This window comes from Protopterus annectens, chromosome 14.part0 (genome assembly GCF_019279795.1).
Source record: "Protopterus annectens isolate FY-2018-M chromosome 14.part0, PAN1.0, whole genome shotgun sequence".
Classification (NCBI taxonomy): Eukaryota; Metazoa; Chordata; order Ceratodontiformes; family Protopteridae; genus Protopterus; species Protopterus annectens.
The window spans coordinates 812,299,050-812,318,502 of NC_056748.1; the positions used below are offsets into that span (position 1 = coordinate 812,299,050).

At 39.8% G+C, this 19,453-nt stretch overlaps 1 protein-coding gene across 1 annotated transcript in view; it reads right to left on the bottom strand.

Moving 5' to 3' along the window:
- Positions 1-19,453, bottom strand: part of PDCD11 (programmed cell death 11) — a 1,563,481-nt gene that overhangs the window by 104,262 nt on the left and 1,439,766 nt on the right. The window contains 2 exon segments of the mRNA XM_044056566.1: positions 11,718-11,965; positions 13,670-13,822. Of these exon segments, the coding sequence (XP_043912501.1) occupies positions 11,718-11,965; positions 13,670-13,822 (401 nt within the window).

Here is a 19,453-nt window from a genome sequence, read left to right on the forward strand (position 1 = left end):
AGGTATGTCAACAGGTTAACACATAACAAGCATTAAAGAGCTGTCCTGTTTGCAGTGCATATGACAGAAATTGAAAGGAAGAAATGCTGGCACTCATTTCCAGACTGTTTATGGAGCAGAGTTAGCACATATGTTCTAATTCATAAAAGCCACTTAATGCATGTGTTTGGTTTATTACTCCAAGTTCCCTGAAATAATAATTGGCAGCCATAAGTACTACATGTCCATACATACTGCATTAACTTCTATATTTTCAAGTAAGGGGATACATGATGATGTCATGTCTAACAGCAGCCTGCAAAACACAAGTCAGAAATTCAGAGTCAATATCCTCTCCACATAATCCACAATCTAAAGGACACTGGGAAATTTTTTTTTTTATTTTTTTTTTTATTTTACATTTGTTGACCGGGCTAGTCTAGCTGGATACATGTCCATTTTCAGTAGAGGCCCGGGGAGAAAAGCTCCATGTGCAAAACAATATAGATAAAAAACAATAACATATAAAATGACAAAATAGAAAAGAAGAGAAATATAATAACAATAAAAATATAAGATACACATTTTTAAATAAGGTCATGAAAAAGTCTAGAGAATAATATGATAAAAACATTTTAAGTAAGGTTTTGAAAAAAAAGTCATCATAGAATATATACAATGTATAGCGTGGAAGGCAGTTACCAATGTTGATAATAAGGAAATATATGTGAAGACTTATGAAGACTAAAAGTCCCAGGATTCAGAAAAAAGAAAATATAAATAAAAGGTTAGAAAGTGAATGGAAGTTGATGCAGGTGGTTAATGCTAGAGGATAAAGCAATTAGTCAGGGGTAATACAGGAACATAACTAGTGTTTTTTGAGATGAAGCTTGAGCTTCTTTTTGAAAAGTGTATGAGAGGAGAGAGTTGTAAGTTCAGTAGGTAGTAGATTCCATAGTTTACCAACGGTGTTATGAGCTCTACAGGTGTTAAACAGTAGGTTATTAGCTGAGCGTAAGTTTTTAGGATTATGGTAGGGGGTAAGTAGTCTTGAGAGAATAGGAGTATTTGAGGGTTGATACAGGCTTTTATGGGCAATAGTAAGCTGAGAAAGATGAAGATGCTGATGAAATTCTAACCAATCAAGTTGTAAAAGGTTTAGACAGTGATGAGTATGGTAAGGGGAGGCAGCAGCAAATCTAGCAATGTTATTATAAGATACAGTGAGCTTGTTAATGTTGGTTTTAGAAAGGTTTGTGAATATGAGTGAGGCATAGAGTAGAGTAGAGATGAGATGAGTTCTGGCTATAGCAGTCCTGGCTGTTGTAGTGAGAAAAGGTTTGATTCTATAGAGGGATCCAAGTTTCTTGTTGACAGTTTTTATTGTGGTGTTAGTGTGTGTCAAAGTTGAGGCTGTTGTCAACAGTTATTCCTAGGAGCTTGGTAGTTGGGTCTGGGGAGATAACAGTACCACTGTTGGATGTAAGTGAAAATTGTATGGGGGTGGACTTGCGTGTTGGGGAGAAAAGAGTAGCAGTTTTGTTTTCTTGGGACTAAGGAGGAGGCAGCAGTTAGTAAACCATTGTTCCACAGTGTTAAATGCATTTTGGGTCAAGGTTTGCAGTTCAATTTGAGAGGTAGCTGAGCAGATAATGGTGGAGTCATCTGCATATTGAATGCAGGTAGAGTAAGGAATTGCTGAGTGAAGATCATTAGTGTAGATGGAAAATAGGAGTGGCCCTAATATGGAGCCCTGAGGGACACCAAGGGATATAGGTAGGAGATTTGATAGATTATTGTGCCAGAGTACTGCTTGTTTCCTGTTATCAAGGTAAGATCTAAGGACAGAGATTGCATGATGTGTAAGAGCAGGTGGTGATGAACCATGTCGAAGGCTTTGGATAAATCAACAAATACTGCTGAGGAATGAAGGCCGTTGTTACAATTATTGTTAATACAATCTGTAAAAGATAGCAGGGCAGTGGTGGTACTATGGTAAGGTCTGAAGCCATGTTGACAGTTAGCCAGAAGTTTATTTTGGAGCAGATGGTTGAGTAGTTGTTTCTGAATACACTTTTCCATAATTTTTGCGAGGGGAGATAGCAAGGCTATGGGACGAAAATTAGAGAAATCATTTGAGTTCCCACCTTTGTGTAGAGGAATGATATAGGAAATCTTCCAGATGGACAGGATATTTCCTTCACTAATGGTTCTATTGATAAGAATGGATATAGGGTAGGCTACAGATTTAGAACCTATTTGAAGGTATTCTGCTGGGAGTTGTTCAGCTGAGGGGGTGGAAGGTTTAAGTTTACGTAGTAGAGAGCAAATAGTGGATGTGGGCACTGGATGGAATAGAAAGGAAGGTGGAGGATTTACAGATGAATTATGAAGGTTTGCAATGTCTGGTGTAAGATGACTAGCAAGAGATTGGATGGCATTGGTAAAGAAGGAGTTAAAGGAGTTGGCAGTGTCGATGGGATTATCTGGGTTCGAGCCTAGAGGGTTAGGGGTGACTGATTGTCCTAGATGAAGAAGTTTGTTAATGCTTTTCCAGAACATTTGTGGTTTAACAACATGGGTTTGCTGTATTTGGAGGTAAAAGAAATATCTACTCAGAGCAGTGAAAAAAACGAGAAAAAGCAGCAGCAAAAAACTATGAGAACTGTCACGTTGACGTTTTAGAATATAAAACGCTCTACAGTAAGGACACCAATCTGACACACCTAAAGGCTTCAGAGCAGATGATGAAAAGCACAACATTGCCAATGTCCGAGAATCAACAGCAAAGGAAATGCAAGAAAAAACATCAGTAACAAATACCATGGCGCAAACTGCAGAAGACTTTCAGACTGACAGGTTAGAGACAAAGTAAAAAATGTCAATAACCACAGAAAAGTCTGCAACCTTAAGCTTATGTAGCTTAGAAAGCAACAGATCCAACCTCCTATGCAATAACGGTATGCAGAACAAAAGAAATCATTAATTTCTAGAATGCGAATATGTCAAAAATCAAAGGTCTGAGAAGATGACCAACCAGAAGTGTCATTACCAGTTCTGCTGCAAGAAAAGAGCTTGTGGCAACTGAGACAGTCATACAGAGTTGGCTCCATGGTGTACATGGAAGCAGCCATGAACTCAGATGATCTAGGATCAACTAGCATCCCAGTGAGCAGCCAGTGACTTCCTGACATTTTTGAGGGAAGGGAGGTGGTTGAGCCCTCTACAATGCCATCATCTACTGGAGAGAGATACTGGTGCATAGCATGGCCTGCCGAGCCAAGTCCACATGGTAGCCTTCTTGAAGTGTGTGCTAGAACATGCATACTCACAGGGTAAGGTAAAGAGTAAGCCCTTGCATTTGCATGTTCTCACATCAGCAAAAGAAGAGAAAGGTTAGGGCCAAAAATAGAAAATAAAACATTGACGACTGCAGGATTATGACCAAGCCACAAACCAGTTGTCAACCTGATGATGGCGAATGAATAGGGATATCAGTGGCGATGGCTTAAAAGTCAGTAGCTATAAGGGACAGAAAATGCTACTAAAATGTTAAAGGCAGAGACACTCAGTCTTGTCTCCAAACAGAACTGTACTGCAAAAGAAATATCAGAAATATCAGACAGCCATTGTAAATAGTCATGTTAAACTCTCCACATATAGAATACCACTTAAGAAACCAGACAGATATATATACAGACTGTTTAAAAATTAAACACGAGTATGACAGAAATTTTCTTTTCACACATTTCAGAATGTGTAATAAGGCATTCTTTTTGAAATACAAGTCCATGACATGTTCAATATATTAAGGTTAATATTAATATGATGCAATGCATATTACCTAACAAATAATGTCTATGAAATATATACACACAGTACAGCTATGTAAGAAATTAACAGTAAACATCAGACTGATCAATTTTGCAGTATTACTAACAGATAGGCTAGCCTGCAAAGGATAGCTGTACATCTGGCCAGCATACCAAAGCCTAGGCGTATTCCTCTCATGCTGTGAGTCTGACATATGGCCACATCCCAAAAAAGGCAAAAGGTTCATGAGGGATGTACAGGCATGAAACACTTCAGGACTTGTTTGCTCTAGAACAAGGAACAAAAGCAGACGAAGATGCATGCATGTATATATGTATGCACAACTCAAAAAGGAGGAGGAAAAACAGTCTACCTCAGCCCAAAAATGAAGATTGGGGGAAAACAGGGTGGGATGCAATACTGCAACAGTGATGAGCCAGACATCTATTGTCATGGCAAGTTTTGGTTTTATCTAAAATAAAATCTGAGCTATTTACAACCAAGAAATACAAGATTCTCTTTCTCCCTTGTTCTGCGGAGGGAGAAAAAAGGTAGATAAAGTTGATGGTTTGAGTCACAAAAAGCTCATTAACAAATAAATCCCACTGACTACTTTATGCAGAAAGGATGGATTAAATTCTAACAGTAACACTATCCTTATGGAAAATGAGAAAAAAGGTGAAATGGCCATCACTGCTTGCAGTTTTGACACCCAAAAAGCAAAAGCTACAAGCAACACAGTAGTCCAAGTTCAGAATTTTAGACACAAAGATGGAACACACTCAAAAGGAGATAGGTTAAGTTTCTCCACGACAATAGTTCAGATCCCAGGTAGGGATAATATCACTCCTTGGTGGTTTGATGTGTAGAATGCCTTTCATAAAATGTCTGACCTCAAAATGAGAAAAAAAAAGTGGTGGATTCAGATGCAGGCAGGAATGGCTGACAAATGTGCTTTGATGTTAAAGGATGTCAGTCCAGTTTTGAGCCACTCACACAAGCAAACAGTACTAGGAATACCCAGTAGATAAAGGTCCTAATTCTTTCTAAGGCACAATAAAGAAACTTTTCCATTTAGAAACAAGATTTCATTGTAGTTGGTTTTCTAGTATCCTGTAGAACCTTAAGCACATCCTCAGTAAAGTGGTGCCTAAAAGGAATTAAAATTCTATAGCCAGAGTGTCAAATTGGTGGTATGTAGGTGGGAGTTAATTACAAAGCCATTGTTCTGTGTAAGTAAGTCTGTCCTGTGAGGTAACTAGTGATGACTGCCACGACCCAAGTGAAAGAAGGATAAACCAATGTTGTCTGAGACAAAAGGGATTCAACAAGATTTTTGGAATTGGAGGAAGTGGAGGGTATGGATAAAGGGACTCTCCCTTTCCAAGAAATAGGAATGATATCTGTTCTCCAAGCCTGAAGGCATGACACTTTGGAGCAGAACAGCCTTGAGTGTTCTGCTGTGTGTGAAGACAAAAATATCTAGCTGGGGAGTACTCCCAATGATGAGCAATGTCCAGAAAGACCCCTCTGCCCAGCATCCACTTGTGAGGGTCTGCTCTAGATCTGCTTAAATAAATCTGCCACAGTGTTAATTTTTGATGGGATATACAAAGCCTGAAGAACAAGGTCTCATTGAACTGTTGTGTCCAAAGCAATTAAGGCTAGTCAACAGAGGCAGTTTACATTATGGTCACTTCTCTCAATCTTTGCTGACCAAATCCCAACCCCCCCCCCCCGAACTCCAACAGCAAGGAGACAATCAGAAAAAGCAATCGTAGGTAAAATGAAGCTTGGTTGATCCATCAAAGAAATTCAAGCTTATAGCACACCTTTTCATACACTTCCAGTTAACACCCGTAGCTCCTTATGGCATCCAGACCTTTTCTGAGTCTGCCTTTTTTAACCAAGTGACTTACCAATAATAGCAGTACTACAAAGGGTAAGGAATTATCAACAAAATGACACTAAGATTGTTAACCTACAGTGATACTAAAGTAAAGAAATTCATTGTTTGCCAGGTATCGTTATTTTCATATTTATGCTTATATTTTTATAATGGACACCTGCATGCCACAGAGTTGCACTGTATGAAATTCCATGGTGGAAGACTGAATATTTCATTGCCAGTCTCAATTTATATTGCACTACACTGGAGAAATTGCTGTTAATTATGAAAACAAGAAATATTTCCATATATACTCAGTATTTCAAAACCAAGCAACTTTCAAGCTATTGCATGGCATAAGGTGAAACCTTGGATGTTGCTGAAGAAAATGGTCATTGTATTTAAACTGTAAATTGCACATCTTGAGAGATATTCAGTGTTATTTATATTGCTAATTACACAATTAAGTGTATGTTTTCATATTTTGTAAAGATTTCAATAAACATGCATTGAGGAATTTCTTGATGTTATATGAAAGCTTATGTTTGGTTAATAAAAGTGTTCTAATAATACATGCCTAAGTTGTGCAGTTTTTAAGATATGACAATTTGTGAATGTTTAGCAAAAAATAGAATTCTAGTTGTGTGTGCATTATAATATATTACAGAATTCTGGAAAGACTATGAATGCAGTGGCTTAATCACTGTTAAAATATGCCTTACTAATGGGCATCAATATTCCTACAATTTTAAAAGCTTATATTGCTACCAAAATATTTACATTTCTTATGCTTTAATTTGGGTTTTCAGAACTGGAATACAGGGATGTGTGTAGGCTGCTAAAGGTATCACATTCCACTCTACACAGGTGTGAATTTGGATTTGATAACCTTAAGTCATTAACTTGATATACCACAGCATCTTCCTAATGTAGAGTCTGACATACAGATACTATGGACATTTTTTGATATCATGTACTCGAGGGTTCTCAAAATCTCTCTTGCTGAGGTCACATTAAAGGGAAGGAGGTTCTGAAACTAATCCCAGAGGAAGAGAAGGAAAGCTGTCACTGACACAGTACGGAGTCTACATCTTATGAAAATCAGACCCTGGGATGGACTTAGGCAATACTTTTTAAGGTCCAAGGTGAACTCCAGAATTGCTCAGAAGATTCATAACAAAATCGTAATCCCTAAGTAGAATATTTAGGGAAGGAGCAGAAACAGATAAGGAAAGAGTTGAGTTCCTCAAAGTCTGCAAAAGGCAATGACACTATGAATACCCACAGTGCAGCTGAAAAATGAAGGGGTAAAGCAGAAAAAGTGATCTGAAGAGAGACAGGCCCATAAAAATTTCCTGTGTGTTATATTAATAGGAATGTGAAGATAAGCACTCCTTAAAATCCAGTGTCATCAACATGCTTGGGGAAACATCATTAGAGGTAAGGACTGAGGTCAACATCATTAAATCTGAAAATTTGAGAAAGGTGTTGAGAGAAGATTCAAAATAGCACTTCAAATATCATCCTTGCAGGGACCTAGAAACATTCTTAAATAAAAGCCTCTTTTTAGTAGATAAGGGGGTACAAATTATATTTTCCCCTGTCAAGAAGGAGCAATCCAAGACATTTGGTAACCACTTTGGATGATGAACAGAAGTTTTGTTTGATGTTATGGACTGCCTGGTTTGGAAGACTAGAAATAATATTTGAGACTCAGAAACCTAGGAATGGCTGACGTGGAAGGGAATGGGGTCAAAGGCCGATAGTTAAATAAAAGGATTCGGTTTGGTTTGGAAGACTAGAAATAACATTTGACACTTAGAAACATAGGAATGGCTGACGTGGAAGGGAATGGGGTCAAAGGCTGACAGTTATAAAAGGAAGCTGGTTTGTCAGGAAAGGAGAGTTTAGAAACCTTAGAATCCCGCTGGGACTTGCCATGAAACTTTCTTTTATTGTTTTTTAACCCTTCTGAGATGTTTTGTGTTCCTTGTCAACAAAAGGACTAACCTTAGTACGGCAGTTTATCTGGAAGTTAGGAACAGGAGAAATTAAGATTTGCTTAAAATCTTGCATGACCTTAACTTTCTCCTGAAGTCTCTTGAAAAGTTCATCAATAGATTCAAAAAGATGTTACTTATCCAGTAGGGAATCCAGAAGTTCCAAAAGCATAGTTTTGACATCCGCGGGTAATGGCTGAAGTCTAAGCCATGACAATCTAGGAGAAACAGACCCAGAAGCAGCTGCATTTAACAGAACGTTTAGAAACTTCAGAAGCAGAGCTGAAAAGACAATGCAGAAGATTTTGTGTCAGAGTCCTCCAAATCTGAGGGGACATTACACAAATTACTCAGAAATTACAAAAAAATATCTAATCATACGAGTTTGGTATTATGACCCAAAAAGACAAACTGGCAGAGATGTACATCTTTTTGCTGAATCCATCAATATATCTGCTGTCTTTATTGGTGGGCAAAACTTTAGAGAAAGAAAGGAGTTTTGCTGTAGGCTTTTCAGTGAACAGCTGGATCTGAGGTAAGACTCTTATACAAGACCTTCACTGCCACTGGAAACTTGTAAAATGTCCAGTTTCTTTGATGCAGGTGGATGTGACTCATGATTAAAGGAGCCAATAGCAAAAACATCCAAAAAAACTTTAAAACAGGAGGAATGGCACAGCGTGTAGGCACTCAAATTTCTAAAACAATCTTTTCAGAACATGAAATAATTTGGAACCTTCCCACTGAAAATGTTGCATAACTTTTATGATGGTGCCTTGAAAGGAGAGTCCCTTCATAGGTGGAATCAAGAGATGAGGTATTATCACCACAACCATAAACCATTAGGGAAAATGGGTAAAGGAATCATCCCAGTCAGATTCAAAATCCTCCTCCTCTCTGGAGTAGCAGCAGCAGGAAAAAATGGAGACTTCAATGACATAATGGCTTTGAAAATCCTGTTGCAAAATACTGACATTCCTTCGGAGGTCCTTAGACATCCGAGTGGGACATCTACCAGTACAAAACAAGGTGTTCTGAATTCGCATATACTTCAATCAAGGAACTGCGATTCTTCTCATAAGATCCTTCATGTCCCTTCTAAATAAGCAGAGGTTTCCCCTTTTCTCTAAAAGTGGATGACTGGTCAGACATGGTCAGCACTGTCAGATGGCTGCACCACATCAGCCTCCAATGGGGTTGTAAGAGAGGGAGCAGCTGTAGGAACAGGACTGGTCCAAGGCATCATCAAGGCAACAGATACAACCAGGTCTGAATGGACAGAAGTCTCAAGGTCTGGGTTTCTTAAACTTCTTTTTCAGCATCGGAGGGATGTTGATAGACAGAGACTCATAGGCCAGTTTACCTTACATAAGCTTAAGCTTTTCATTCAAGGCGATTTTAACAAAAACAGACGATTACTTAAGTCCTAAGAAGCCTTAAGTCTTAGGGTCACAGGAACAAATGACTGACAGATGGAAAAGTCCTTCCAGTTCTGTTCAGCACTTAAGCAAAAATAACACTTCAAATAATGGTCTCTCTGAGGAATCTGCAATTACACACATCTTCCTCTCTTTGACAATAATCATAAAACTTTTAAGAACAAGTAAGAGGAGAAAAGGGGTCCACAAAGTGGATACTTATCTATCCAACATTTAAGGAAGAGGCATGAACCTTACAACTGACAGACGTTAGTTGAAGAAACAGTTCAGTTCTTGCTTTGGTGGGAAGAAAGCTCTGAGGTTATTCAAGGCTGTATGTCCCTTATTAACTCTTGCCTCCTTTGGGATACCCCATCTTAAGTAAAACTAACTGTGATCAAAGGAAGGTAATATATAACATACACAGACAGACAGATGTACAATTATCACTCCCCACTTTACTAATGCATGCTAACTCTAAACAAATACCTTACCTTGCAAAAACACTTCCAGGACAACGACCACTCTTCAAACAAATTTGTCTTTAATGTAAAGGTATGCTTTAATTACAATAGGACAAGGAAACATTTTGTACTCTCAAAACAGGAGCAGTGGCTCAATGTATTCCATATGTGTCATCACGAAAAAGTATTTTCCAAGAAATTCACTTTGACACCACCAAGCTAGAAGATCCAAAATGTTCCGACCCATGGAAGAAGGGTTATTCAAAGAAGGAATGAGACAAACTAATTTCAGAATCCACTTGTCCCACGAATGTTACACCACAAATCTTGCCCTCCATAAATTCATGATGTGCAGATAAACCTAAGACAAACACCACAATCATGGAATAACTGAGAATCACAATGTACTTGCAAGGAGCAGTACTGAGTACTAATCTGTTCAAGATGAGAAAAATTTCTGCTTAGTGGCACAAGCCTGCTGAGTGGAACATTTCTTTGTAGGTTCAATCACTTTCGAGAATCCAACCAGCAAATCCGCTGCACTAAGGAGGTTTACACAAGCAGTCAGCCCTGAAGTGGTGCTAAATGCATCTCACAGAGGCCATAAGGATTTCATGCAGCACCATGTACCTTCGAACCTGATGCCATGCCCACCTTTGCAAGCCAGAGGCAATGAGAATGAGCTCTGTTTCTTAATGTCAAGTGGGGACGCATGCAGAACTCTCTTAGGGAAGGGAAAGAGACAGAATGGGTCCCACTGCCATCTTGTTCTTGTTCTGCTGAACCAAAAGTGGTAGGAACCAAATAGCCCCAAACAGCAAACAGATTTATTTCCAGAAGTATTTGCCCAGTCACTCCCTCTGAAACTAGATCTCAGGAAAGGAGTGCAGAGGGGGGGGGATGAACTGCTGACAGAAGATTGTATTTTGTGGATCAGTGCCAAATGAGCATTACTTCCATTCAGAGTGCAATGGCCTTAGGTTCACCTACTTGTTTATTTTGTGTTGGAACATCAATTGGCCATTTGACCACACAACCTTGGAAGAGGCGGTTTCTCCAAGGATTTGACAGTGAGAAACACTGTTCTGAGCTTCAAGTAAATGATTTGGAGGCCCACCTCCCTGAGGATCCCATGCTTCAAGGACTATCGGGCAGTCTACCCTCAATCACCAAAATCTGAAATGGGATTTACTGCACAAAAGATGAAGACTTTAAAAAATGGTGGGTGGATCCTCAGACCTCTCTGTGTGATCAGACCAGAGGCTCATGTAACCAATATGACCAGGGTGCAGGGTGACACCCACCATGGGTCAGGCCCATATACACAGTCAGGACTGTGCCATCACCAGGCACCTCACTGTTCAATGAACTGGAGAACGAGTGAGAGATCAAGTGCTTGTTAGCAGAGGACAAGCTCAGCACCTACAGATGGTGAGGGAGTGCATTTCTGAAGTGGATCTTTAGGAAGGCTTGAAGAAAGCCTACCACCATACCTTGGGCCTTCCCATACTACTCTGGGTGAAAGCTGTGGCTGTGCAATGAAGCCAGTATCCTGGCAAGGAACTGTGAACTACAGATATCCTCTTGGCAGAAGTAGGCCAGAAGCTTCTTTTGACATCTGTTAATGGCTGAGCTGGGCTGGACTGCTACCTCTTATGTCAGCGTTTCAACTCATTGTCCTACACCAGTTGAATATGTCTTGCCTCGTTATCTGCCAGGTATGCAAACACTACTTTTTAGTGAAAACATTCTGAAACTATTTGCTTCTTTTTTTCTAAGGAATGGTAGTGTTACTGGAAGTGCTTTTGCAAGGTAAAGTGTCAAGTTAGGGTTAGCAAACATTTGCAAGGTGGGCAGAGGAATGTTGCAAAAAAGCATGGAAACATTTTAACATGTAAAATTCAAGATCTGAAATGAGAGTGGCATAAAAAAAAATGCCAGGCTTAAGGGGTAGAGCATGGTCCTTATAGCCAGCCTGTGATGTGTTGAATCTTCAGAAGAAAAAAATGCTGACTTTGGTTAGCAGACGGGATGAATGCAGGACTCCCCAAGAAACGTCCCTGATCTTAAATATGCAAAACACCTTTTATACAAAAGAAACTACAGTGTTCTGAAAAAAAAAATAAACATTCTGAAGCACTTTTCTTCTAATTACCTGAAAGAAATGGTCTTGAGGGCTCTCTCAGCAACACCTCTTGCCTTCTCTATTTCTGTGGCATGTAGGTGGAATGCCATATACTGTAACCAAATTATGGAGCTATTAGGAGAGCCAAGCACCAATCGGTCAAAGTCATCTGCTGTTTGGGGTTGCCGTGTTGGGTCCATCAAAGCTGTTTCTGCCTTGCATAGTTCCTTCTCCAACTGTCGTTTTTTTGCCTCCTTCTCTTTTTTAGTAGTCTTTAACTGGAAAGATAAATACTGAATTAAAAATGGAGAGAAATGTAGACAGTAGTCACAACAGCACTGCAAAAATTGTCCAGATATAAAGGCAAGCCTATGACCAAAGCATAGTATGATTGCTAGCAATTGTGTTGCTGAAGACTGAGGTTTCAGAATACATTGGGGTAAAATAATCCAAGAACTTTATGGAACTTCTGAATTTGGATTTCTGGCTAGGCTTGTGTAACTGTCTGTAGATTGATCACTTAGTACTTATCTATGAATCTGTGACTAACATTTTAGTGCCATACATGACTACTTTATTTTTTTTTTTTTTAACTGAGTAGGCGGTCTGGTAAATGGGCCCTTTGCCATAAGCCTCAAGTGGTTATATATATTTCAATATTTATAGATGACATAGTGCATTTAATGATACGGTGGCATACATCAATGTACTCAGCTGCAAATAATTTTATAATGGATACATCAAACAGATAAACAAAGACATCTGTCAAAACATGAAGACCACAACATAGGGTACAGTAAAAGGCACTACTGATACACGCAGTACAAGCAGCATTTTTCTCCAAAGAATAAACTGTTCATGTCCCTGAAATTATTCTATATATCATTAGTCATGAGAATGCTAGCTAATACAATCCACAGCTGAAAACAGGAATTTCTCCATTTACTCAATTAAAACAATGTGGGACTCACTACCACTTTACATGAACAAATTATATCAAATATGATGTTGCTGTTCAAACTTATGCTGTAAATACTGTGTGCCTTTTTATATCTCCTTACAATTTCTGCATTGTAATGGTTTTGTATCATCTCAGATAGTGCTACATTTCCTCCTCTGCTATAGCACTGCTACATTTCTCCCTAGGCCTTCAATGAAAATCTGCCAAAACCCAGTGGACATTCTGATAATCAAAATGTAAACTAATAAATACCATCAAGAAGGTTTGATGGCACAAAAAAGGTAAACTTGAAACTGTCACAAATTCAACTTTGCAATATTCTCACCTAGAAATCAGCACAACAACAAATGTGTGTTATGTGCTACAAGAAAAAATGGAAACACAATGCTTTAAACTTCAAATATGGATTTGAATCCACCACCACTCTGACCCCGCCCCACATTCAAACATGCATGCTATGTGGCATTCTGAGCTTAAATAGTTGTCAAAGCAAAGCAAATCAAAACACATTCATAACAAATTTGCTTACCTTATTACTTTTTCCTGTTATTCTTAAACTGGCTCTAGTGCTTATTTAAACAAAGAACTCGATGGATGAGAATGAAAGAAATAAGCAATCCCATACACACTTGCCCAGTACCTGTTGTACTAGTGGTTGACTTGTAAGAAAGAGGCAGCATGCAAGTACTCCAATCTTGATCATAGTTATATTTAACCACTGAGGCACTGACAAAAGTCTAGAAAAAAAACATTTTCTCTACTTCACTATCGTTTAGTACTTCTTGCCAGAGGTCAGAATGAACTGCAAGATTATACAGGAAGTAATGTTTTCTCATCTGTAATAGTTTTGCGGTGCATAAGTACCTACTGTCAATGATTTTCCGCAGTTATACAATGAAGCCCTGTCTCCTTACCTTTGTACAAGAGTACTGCTGCTGTACATGGCCACAGAGAGGACAAAATTAATCAAACATTTATATTTTTACATGAAAACAAAACCTGAGGGACACACGTTTTCTACCTTGGTTTCTTCCTCATCGCTGCTGTCTGATGTACTGTCTTTTTCTTGTCCCTGAAGTGTTACACCAAGTGTACTCAAACTGACATCCCATGTGAACCCACATGGCACCTGGAGTCTGGGAACTTCTGCTTTTTTCTTTTTCACCTGGGATTTCTGCAAGGCATAAAACAGAATTTTCACACACAGCCTTACAAATAATCAGCCTGAAAACATCAGTACCATTCAATGGTTAAAACAGCAAGTAGAACTAATGCAATCAAATGAAACATGACTACTTGTCCAATGGAGACGCCAAATTTCCATCTACTAGATAATACCAATAATACCAATCTCCCCCTCTTCCTGCTTTCACTCCTTACCCCCAAGCCATTATTTACCTTAAAATTTCTCTTTGCCTTTTCCCAATTCCTAATGTCCATATGCCTTTATCAAACCACGCCACTTTTGCTAACAGCTATTCTGGGAACAAATGTTTAGTTTACTGAAGAAAAGCTACAACTATCCTTAAACTTTCAAAAATGTCACTGCTTTATGGATGCTAGGTCCTCTTAAAAAACTTTATTTATTTTGAGAATTAGAACAGCTTATTACGTATAAAGAAACTCTACCGTAATATACTAACAGCCTGGTGGGGATCCTTGCTGCTGGATACAAACGGGTGGTTCCAGAAAAAGCATAATTATCTACAAATTAAACATTTTTCAGTATGAAGTTAAATTGCTGAACACAAGTTTTCCTACACAAAAGCCTATCATAATTTCAATATCTACTTGGACTGCAATAAGAAAGATCTTCACATATCCAGCTTTTCCAATCCAGAGGCCAAAGTCTATAACCTCTACTCTTTTTTCTTTGATGGGTCTATTCTAATTATCACATAAATGCCACATTATTATTGCCAGAATTACAAAATAAAAAAGTAAACCATTAACATTAAATTATTGATCAATTGTGAACAAAAGGAAGTGAAGCCCCCAATGAGTGAACCCAAAACATCAGTCCACAAGACAAGATGAAAGTTTCAGCATCTCCCAAAAGCAGCCTACAAGGGCAGTTTCTACGTAACAAATCTTACAGGGAATGGGATGAGGTACAGTACAACATGAATGGGAAGAGGCTGAGTTAGGTAACAGCAAGCCTAGCCTAGATTTACACATTATGTTTAAGTAGATGTCCTACTTCTCACTGTTGCTGTATTCTTAGCTCTTGGGATATCTTGCAGAGGACGGATGAACATCTGGCCAGCATAACAAAGCCTTTACACCTTCTGGGTGCCATGCATCAGACATGTGTCCTACGTGCAAGGTGTAAGGTAGATACATGATGTATTTGCACCTAATCCAAAGGACTGAAATGCCCCAGAACCACCACAGCAACCCAAGAGGAAACCAACATGTACATCCAGGAAGTGAATGGGAGGGGGAGGGACAAGAAGGAAAGACCTCTCGCCCAAAAGGAAAAAGTAACAGGGTATAGAAGGGAAGGACAGAATACTGTAATAGTGAGAAGTAGGACATCTACTGTTATGGTAAGATTTTACACAAATGTACAATGTGTTTTCCTTCTCACTGTTGCAGTACTCCACTCTTAGGAGACAAAAGCTACTGCAAAGTATGGCAGGAGGAAGCCACAGAAGAGCCCTCCAAAAACCCATATAGGACGGCCCTGGCCAAATCCACCCTGACTCTAGAAATAACATCCAACTTGCAATGTTTGGTGACAGTGTGAACAGAAGAACAAGTAGCAGCTTCCAAAGACGGATCTAGTATCCAGACCCCTGAATTAAAAAAAAGCAAAAACAGATGAGACCATTGCCTTGGGAAATCAGCAAAAACAGAAGAGGAGTGCTGCTTGCCATGAAAATAGTGAAAAGAAATGGCCTTACAAATTCAGGAGGAGATGGTTTGCTTAGATACTGCCAAACCCAATTTCCTGACATGATAGGAAACAAAAAGCTGCCCAGATATCCTAATACATTTTGTCTTGTCCAAGAAATATCACAGCTGCTTATGTAAATTCAAGGTGTGAAGAACTCTCACTAGGATTCCATGGAGATAGGAAAAAAAGAAGGAAGATGAATGGTCTGAATCGAGGAGAAATCACAGACCACCTTGGGCATAAAATGACTGGTAGAAAGGGAGACCACGAGCCTGTGAAAAAAACAAAAAAGGTGGAATTACCATGCTTGCAATTCAGAGAATCTCTTGGCAGAGGTAAGAGCTACCAACAACACAGTTTTCCAAGTACAATTTTGTAGGAAAGAAGAAACTGCAGGCTCAAAAGGGGACTAGGTCAATTTCTCAAGAAAAAAAATTAATGTCCAAAGGAGGAGGAAGAATAGGATTTCTTGGAGGCTGAATATGAAGAACTCCTTTCAAAAATTTTTTGAATTCAAAACTAGATGACAAAGATAGATTCAGAGCCAGACAAGTGGAAAAGACTGACAAAAGAACTATCAGATGAATATGCCATTCTAAAATGGAGAAACTTGTACAAATAAAAGACCACAGGAGCCCCCACAAAAAAGGGTCCAGGATCATGCTCGAGTTAAAAAACAGAAAATCTCTTCCATTTACTTACACAGGATATTCTAGCAGTGGGTTTTCTGCCCTCCTGCAAAACTCAAGGCATGCTGGTGCCCAAAAGGAATTGAACTCTATCACCCAAAGTGTTAGCTAAAGGGTGGGCAAGTGAGGGCAAATGAGAGATCCCTTGTCTTATGTGAAAAGATCCATCCTGTGAAGTAACTTCTGATGACTGTCCCTGGCCAGATGAAATAGAAGGGGGGAAGAATTGCGGTTTGTGCCAAAAAGGGAGTCACTGGCAAGACTTTGGGCCTACCTACATGATCTTGTGTGGGACTTTTGGTTGTGGAGAAAAAGGGGAATAGGCATACAAAAACATCCCCTCCTAAGAAAAAGAAACTGACATACACTTTCCAAGCCAAAAGGCTTGGTACTCGAACAGAATAGAACTGAGGAAGTTGTCTGTTTACAGGGAGGCAAAAACATCTACTTGTGGAGTACCCCACCAATGTACAATGTCTAGAAACACCTCTCTATGAAGCATCCATTTGTGAAGATGTGTCCTAGACCTGCTCAAAAAGTCTGCCATAAGACTGTCCTCCGAAGGAATGTAAACCGCCTGAAGAACCAAGTGAAGGCGGACTGCAAATTCCCGAACCTGAAGAGCCAGCCTGCAAAAGAATGTAAGATTTTGTGCCCCCTTGCTTGTCGATGTACCATATGACTGTGGCATTGTCTGTAAAAACCTTACGAGGACCTGGAACCCATAGAGAGGGAAAAGCCTGGAGAGCTACCCCTTTTCGCCATGATGTTGATATGGTCTGCCAGTTGCTGATGGAACCAAAGACCCAGGATATTAAGGTTGCTGGAAGATGCTCCCCAACAATGATCTGTGTACAGCACCGGAGTAGGAACAGGAAAAGGCAGACCTGGATTCTGGGAAATCTGGTAAATCCACCAGAAGTGCTTAAGCTCGAGACAAGGCAAAAGAGGTATGAGACACTCCACTGGGTGGCACTGCTTGAGCCAAACAGTTTTGAAATAACAATGAAATTTCCTCATGTGGAGTTTGGCAAAGGGAACCCATCAGAATGGCAGATGCCATGGACCCCATAGCTCAAAGAAATTCCACTACAGGAAGGTCGGGAAGAGGAAGAAGGGACTGGAAATAAGTCAAAAAGAAGACCTTGGGAGGCAGGAGAAAGCCAACATTGGAATAATCTGAATCCTTTAACCCAGAACACTTGGTCCTGAGGAGGAGTCAACACGTTTTGAGATTGAGGGTGAAACCTCACACTGCAAAGCAGCAGCACAGGAATTGTAAATTCTGAAGTAGGAGCTGCTGAGAGGGGGCTTGAATCAAAAGGTCATCCAAATAAAGGAATATTTGAATTCCCTGAAGTCTGCCTACCACAGGGGCTAGACATCTGATAAAGAACCTTGGAGCTGCAGGAAAGGCCAAAAGGCAAAGCACAGACCTGTTAATAAAAGAAAGAAACAGGGAAACAAAAAAATCTCCTGAAGAAAGGGTGAAAAGGAATGCGGAGGTAAGAGTCCTTCAAATCCAAGGATACCAGAAAGGCTCAAGGAAGCAACAGAAGGAAAAGTGTCTGAAGAGATGGTATCCAGAAAGAGGGAACCTTGAGAAAGGTGTTGAAAAAAAAGACAGGTCTAGAATGGCCCTCCATGACCCCTCCTTCCTGGGAACCAGAAACATACTGGAATAAAAACTTTTCCCTGCTGAAACAAGGGGACAGGCTAGATGGTTTCCTTACCACCAGATCCTCAAGAACCAAAGAAACATGTGGGAGCTGACAAGGAGAATGAGGAAGGCCTGGGAATGATGGAAGGAAGACTTCCAGACCAGAAAATAACCATTTTGGATAATGGAAAGTACCCAAGCATCTGTGGTTATCTCTTGCCAGGAAGGAAGAGAGTCATAGGGACAGCAGAATCTGGCCAAGGGGTAGGAGTGGCTGAATGCCATGGAAAGAAGGCTTTTCCCCTTTAGAACCCAGAGAAGGCTCATCTGGAAAAACTCTCCTAGAAGCCCTCTTGCTTCTAGAAGACTGTTTAGGCTGCCTACAAACAAAGGAAGACATAGAAGGATAATTTCTCTGAAAATATGGGAATAGAAGACAAATATTTGTTTCAGATCCTGCATAACTTTACCTTATTCTGATGAAAAGATGAAATGGCACAGAAAGGAAATTTAAGGGAAAAGTACACACATTTGAAAAAGGCTGGAAGTAGTCTAGAACAACAGGTGCCTGGCAAGAGAAGGTACTAACTCTCTGATCACTGGAGCACAGAAAGAAAAATCTCCATATGGCAGCATGCACAGATGAATTCTTTTCCTGCTGCCAAGAACACTGGAAACAACCAAAACCACAAACATAGCACAAGCAAACATGGATCTGGTGAAATCTATCTTTTATACCACAGCAACACTGGAAACCCATCCAAAACCTTAAACCTAGCAAAAACTGATGCACAAGGGTCAAAAGAAGTTATCCAAAGACTTTCTCAGAATTTATAAGAAGCAGTCAAGGAAGGCTGACATCTGTTGAAAGAGATGACAAACATATTTCTGAGAATCACCTATGTGCAAACCTTGAACACCTTTCAGGAGGACACTATGAAGCAGAGAAATAAAAGGGATAAAAACTTTTTCCATGACAGGGGCAACACATCGGACCAAAGTGCACCAGGATCTGGTATTACACAGCACAGCACCTGCCCTGGTAGCACAGAAGCTGTCATCCTGTCAACCCCAGTTGATGGCACACCAACCCAGGATGAACACTCTGTTTGGATGTCTGGGTTTGAATTGCACTCAAGGCCACAGCATTTGAACTGCTTGGTGTGCACTGGGCCAAAAGAAGTACAAGTCTATTTATTCCCCAGAACCAGATAACAAGAGCCCTCCACAGAAGACGTGCTTAATATTCTGCCCTCCATTTTTTACGTAACACATTATTCTCATGTTGTCCATCCACAACAAGACACTGATGGTATTCAGGACTTGGCAGGAATCCAGGTTCTTTGAATGGGCACATTCTGTATGCCAGTTTCCTAGTCCTGAACAGAAGTATTGAATCAGGTAGAAAATTAAGAAAAGGCTATAAAACTGGTACCCCAAAACCAAGGGCTATAAAACTGAACATCCACCTGAAGATGGTGATCTACCTTCGATCTCTGCCGCTCCCAGTGAACTTAAATCAGTAACGGGAGCATCTACACTAGAGTGAGGAAAAGG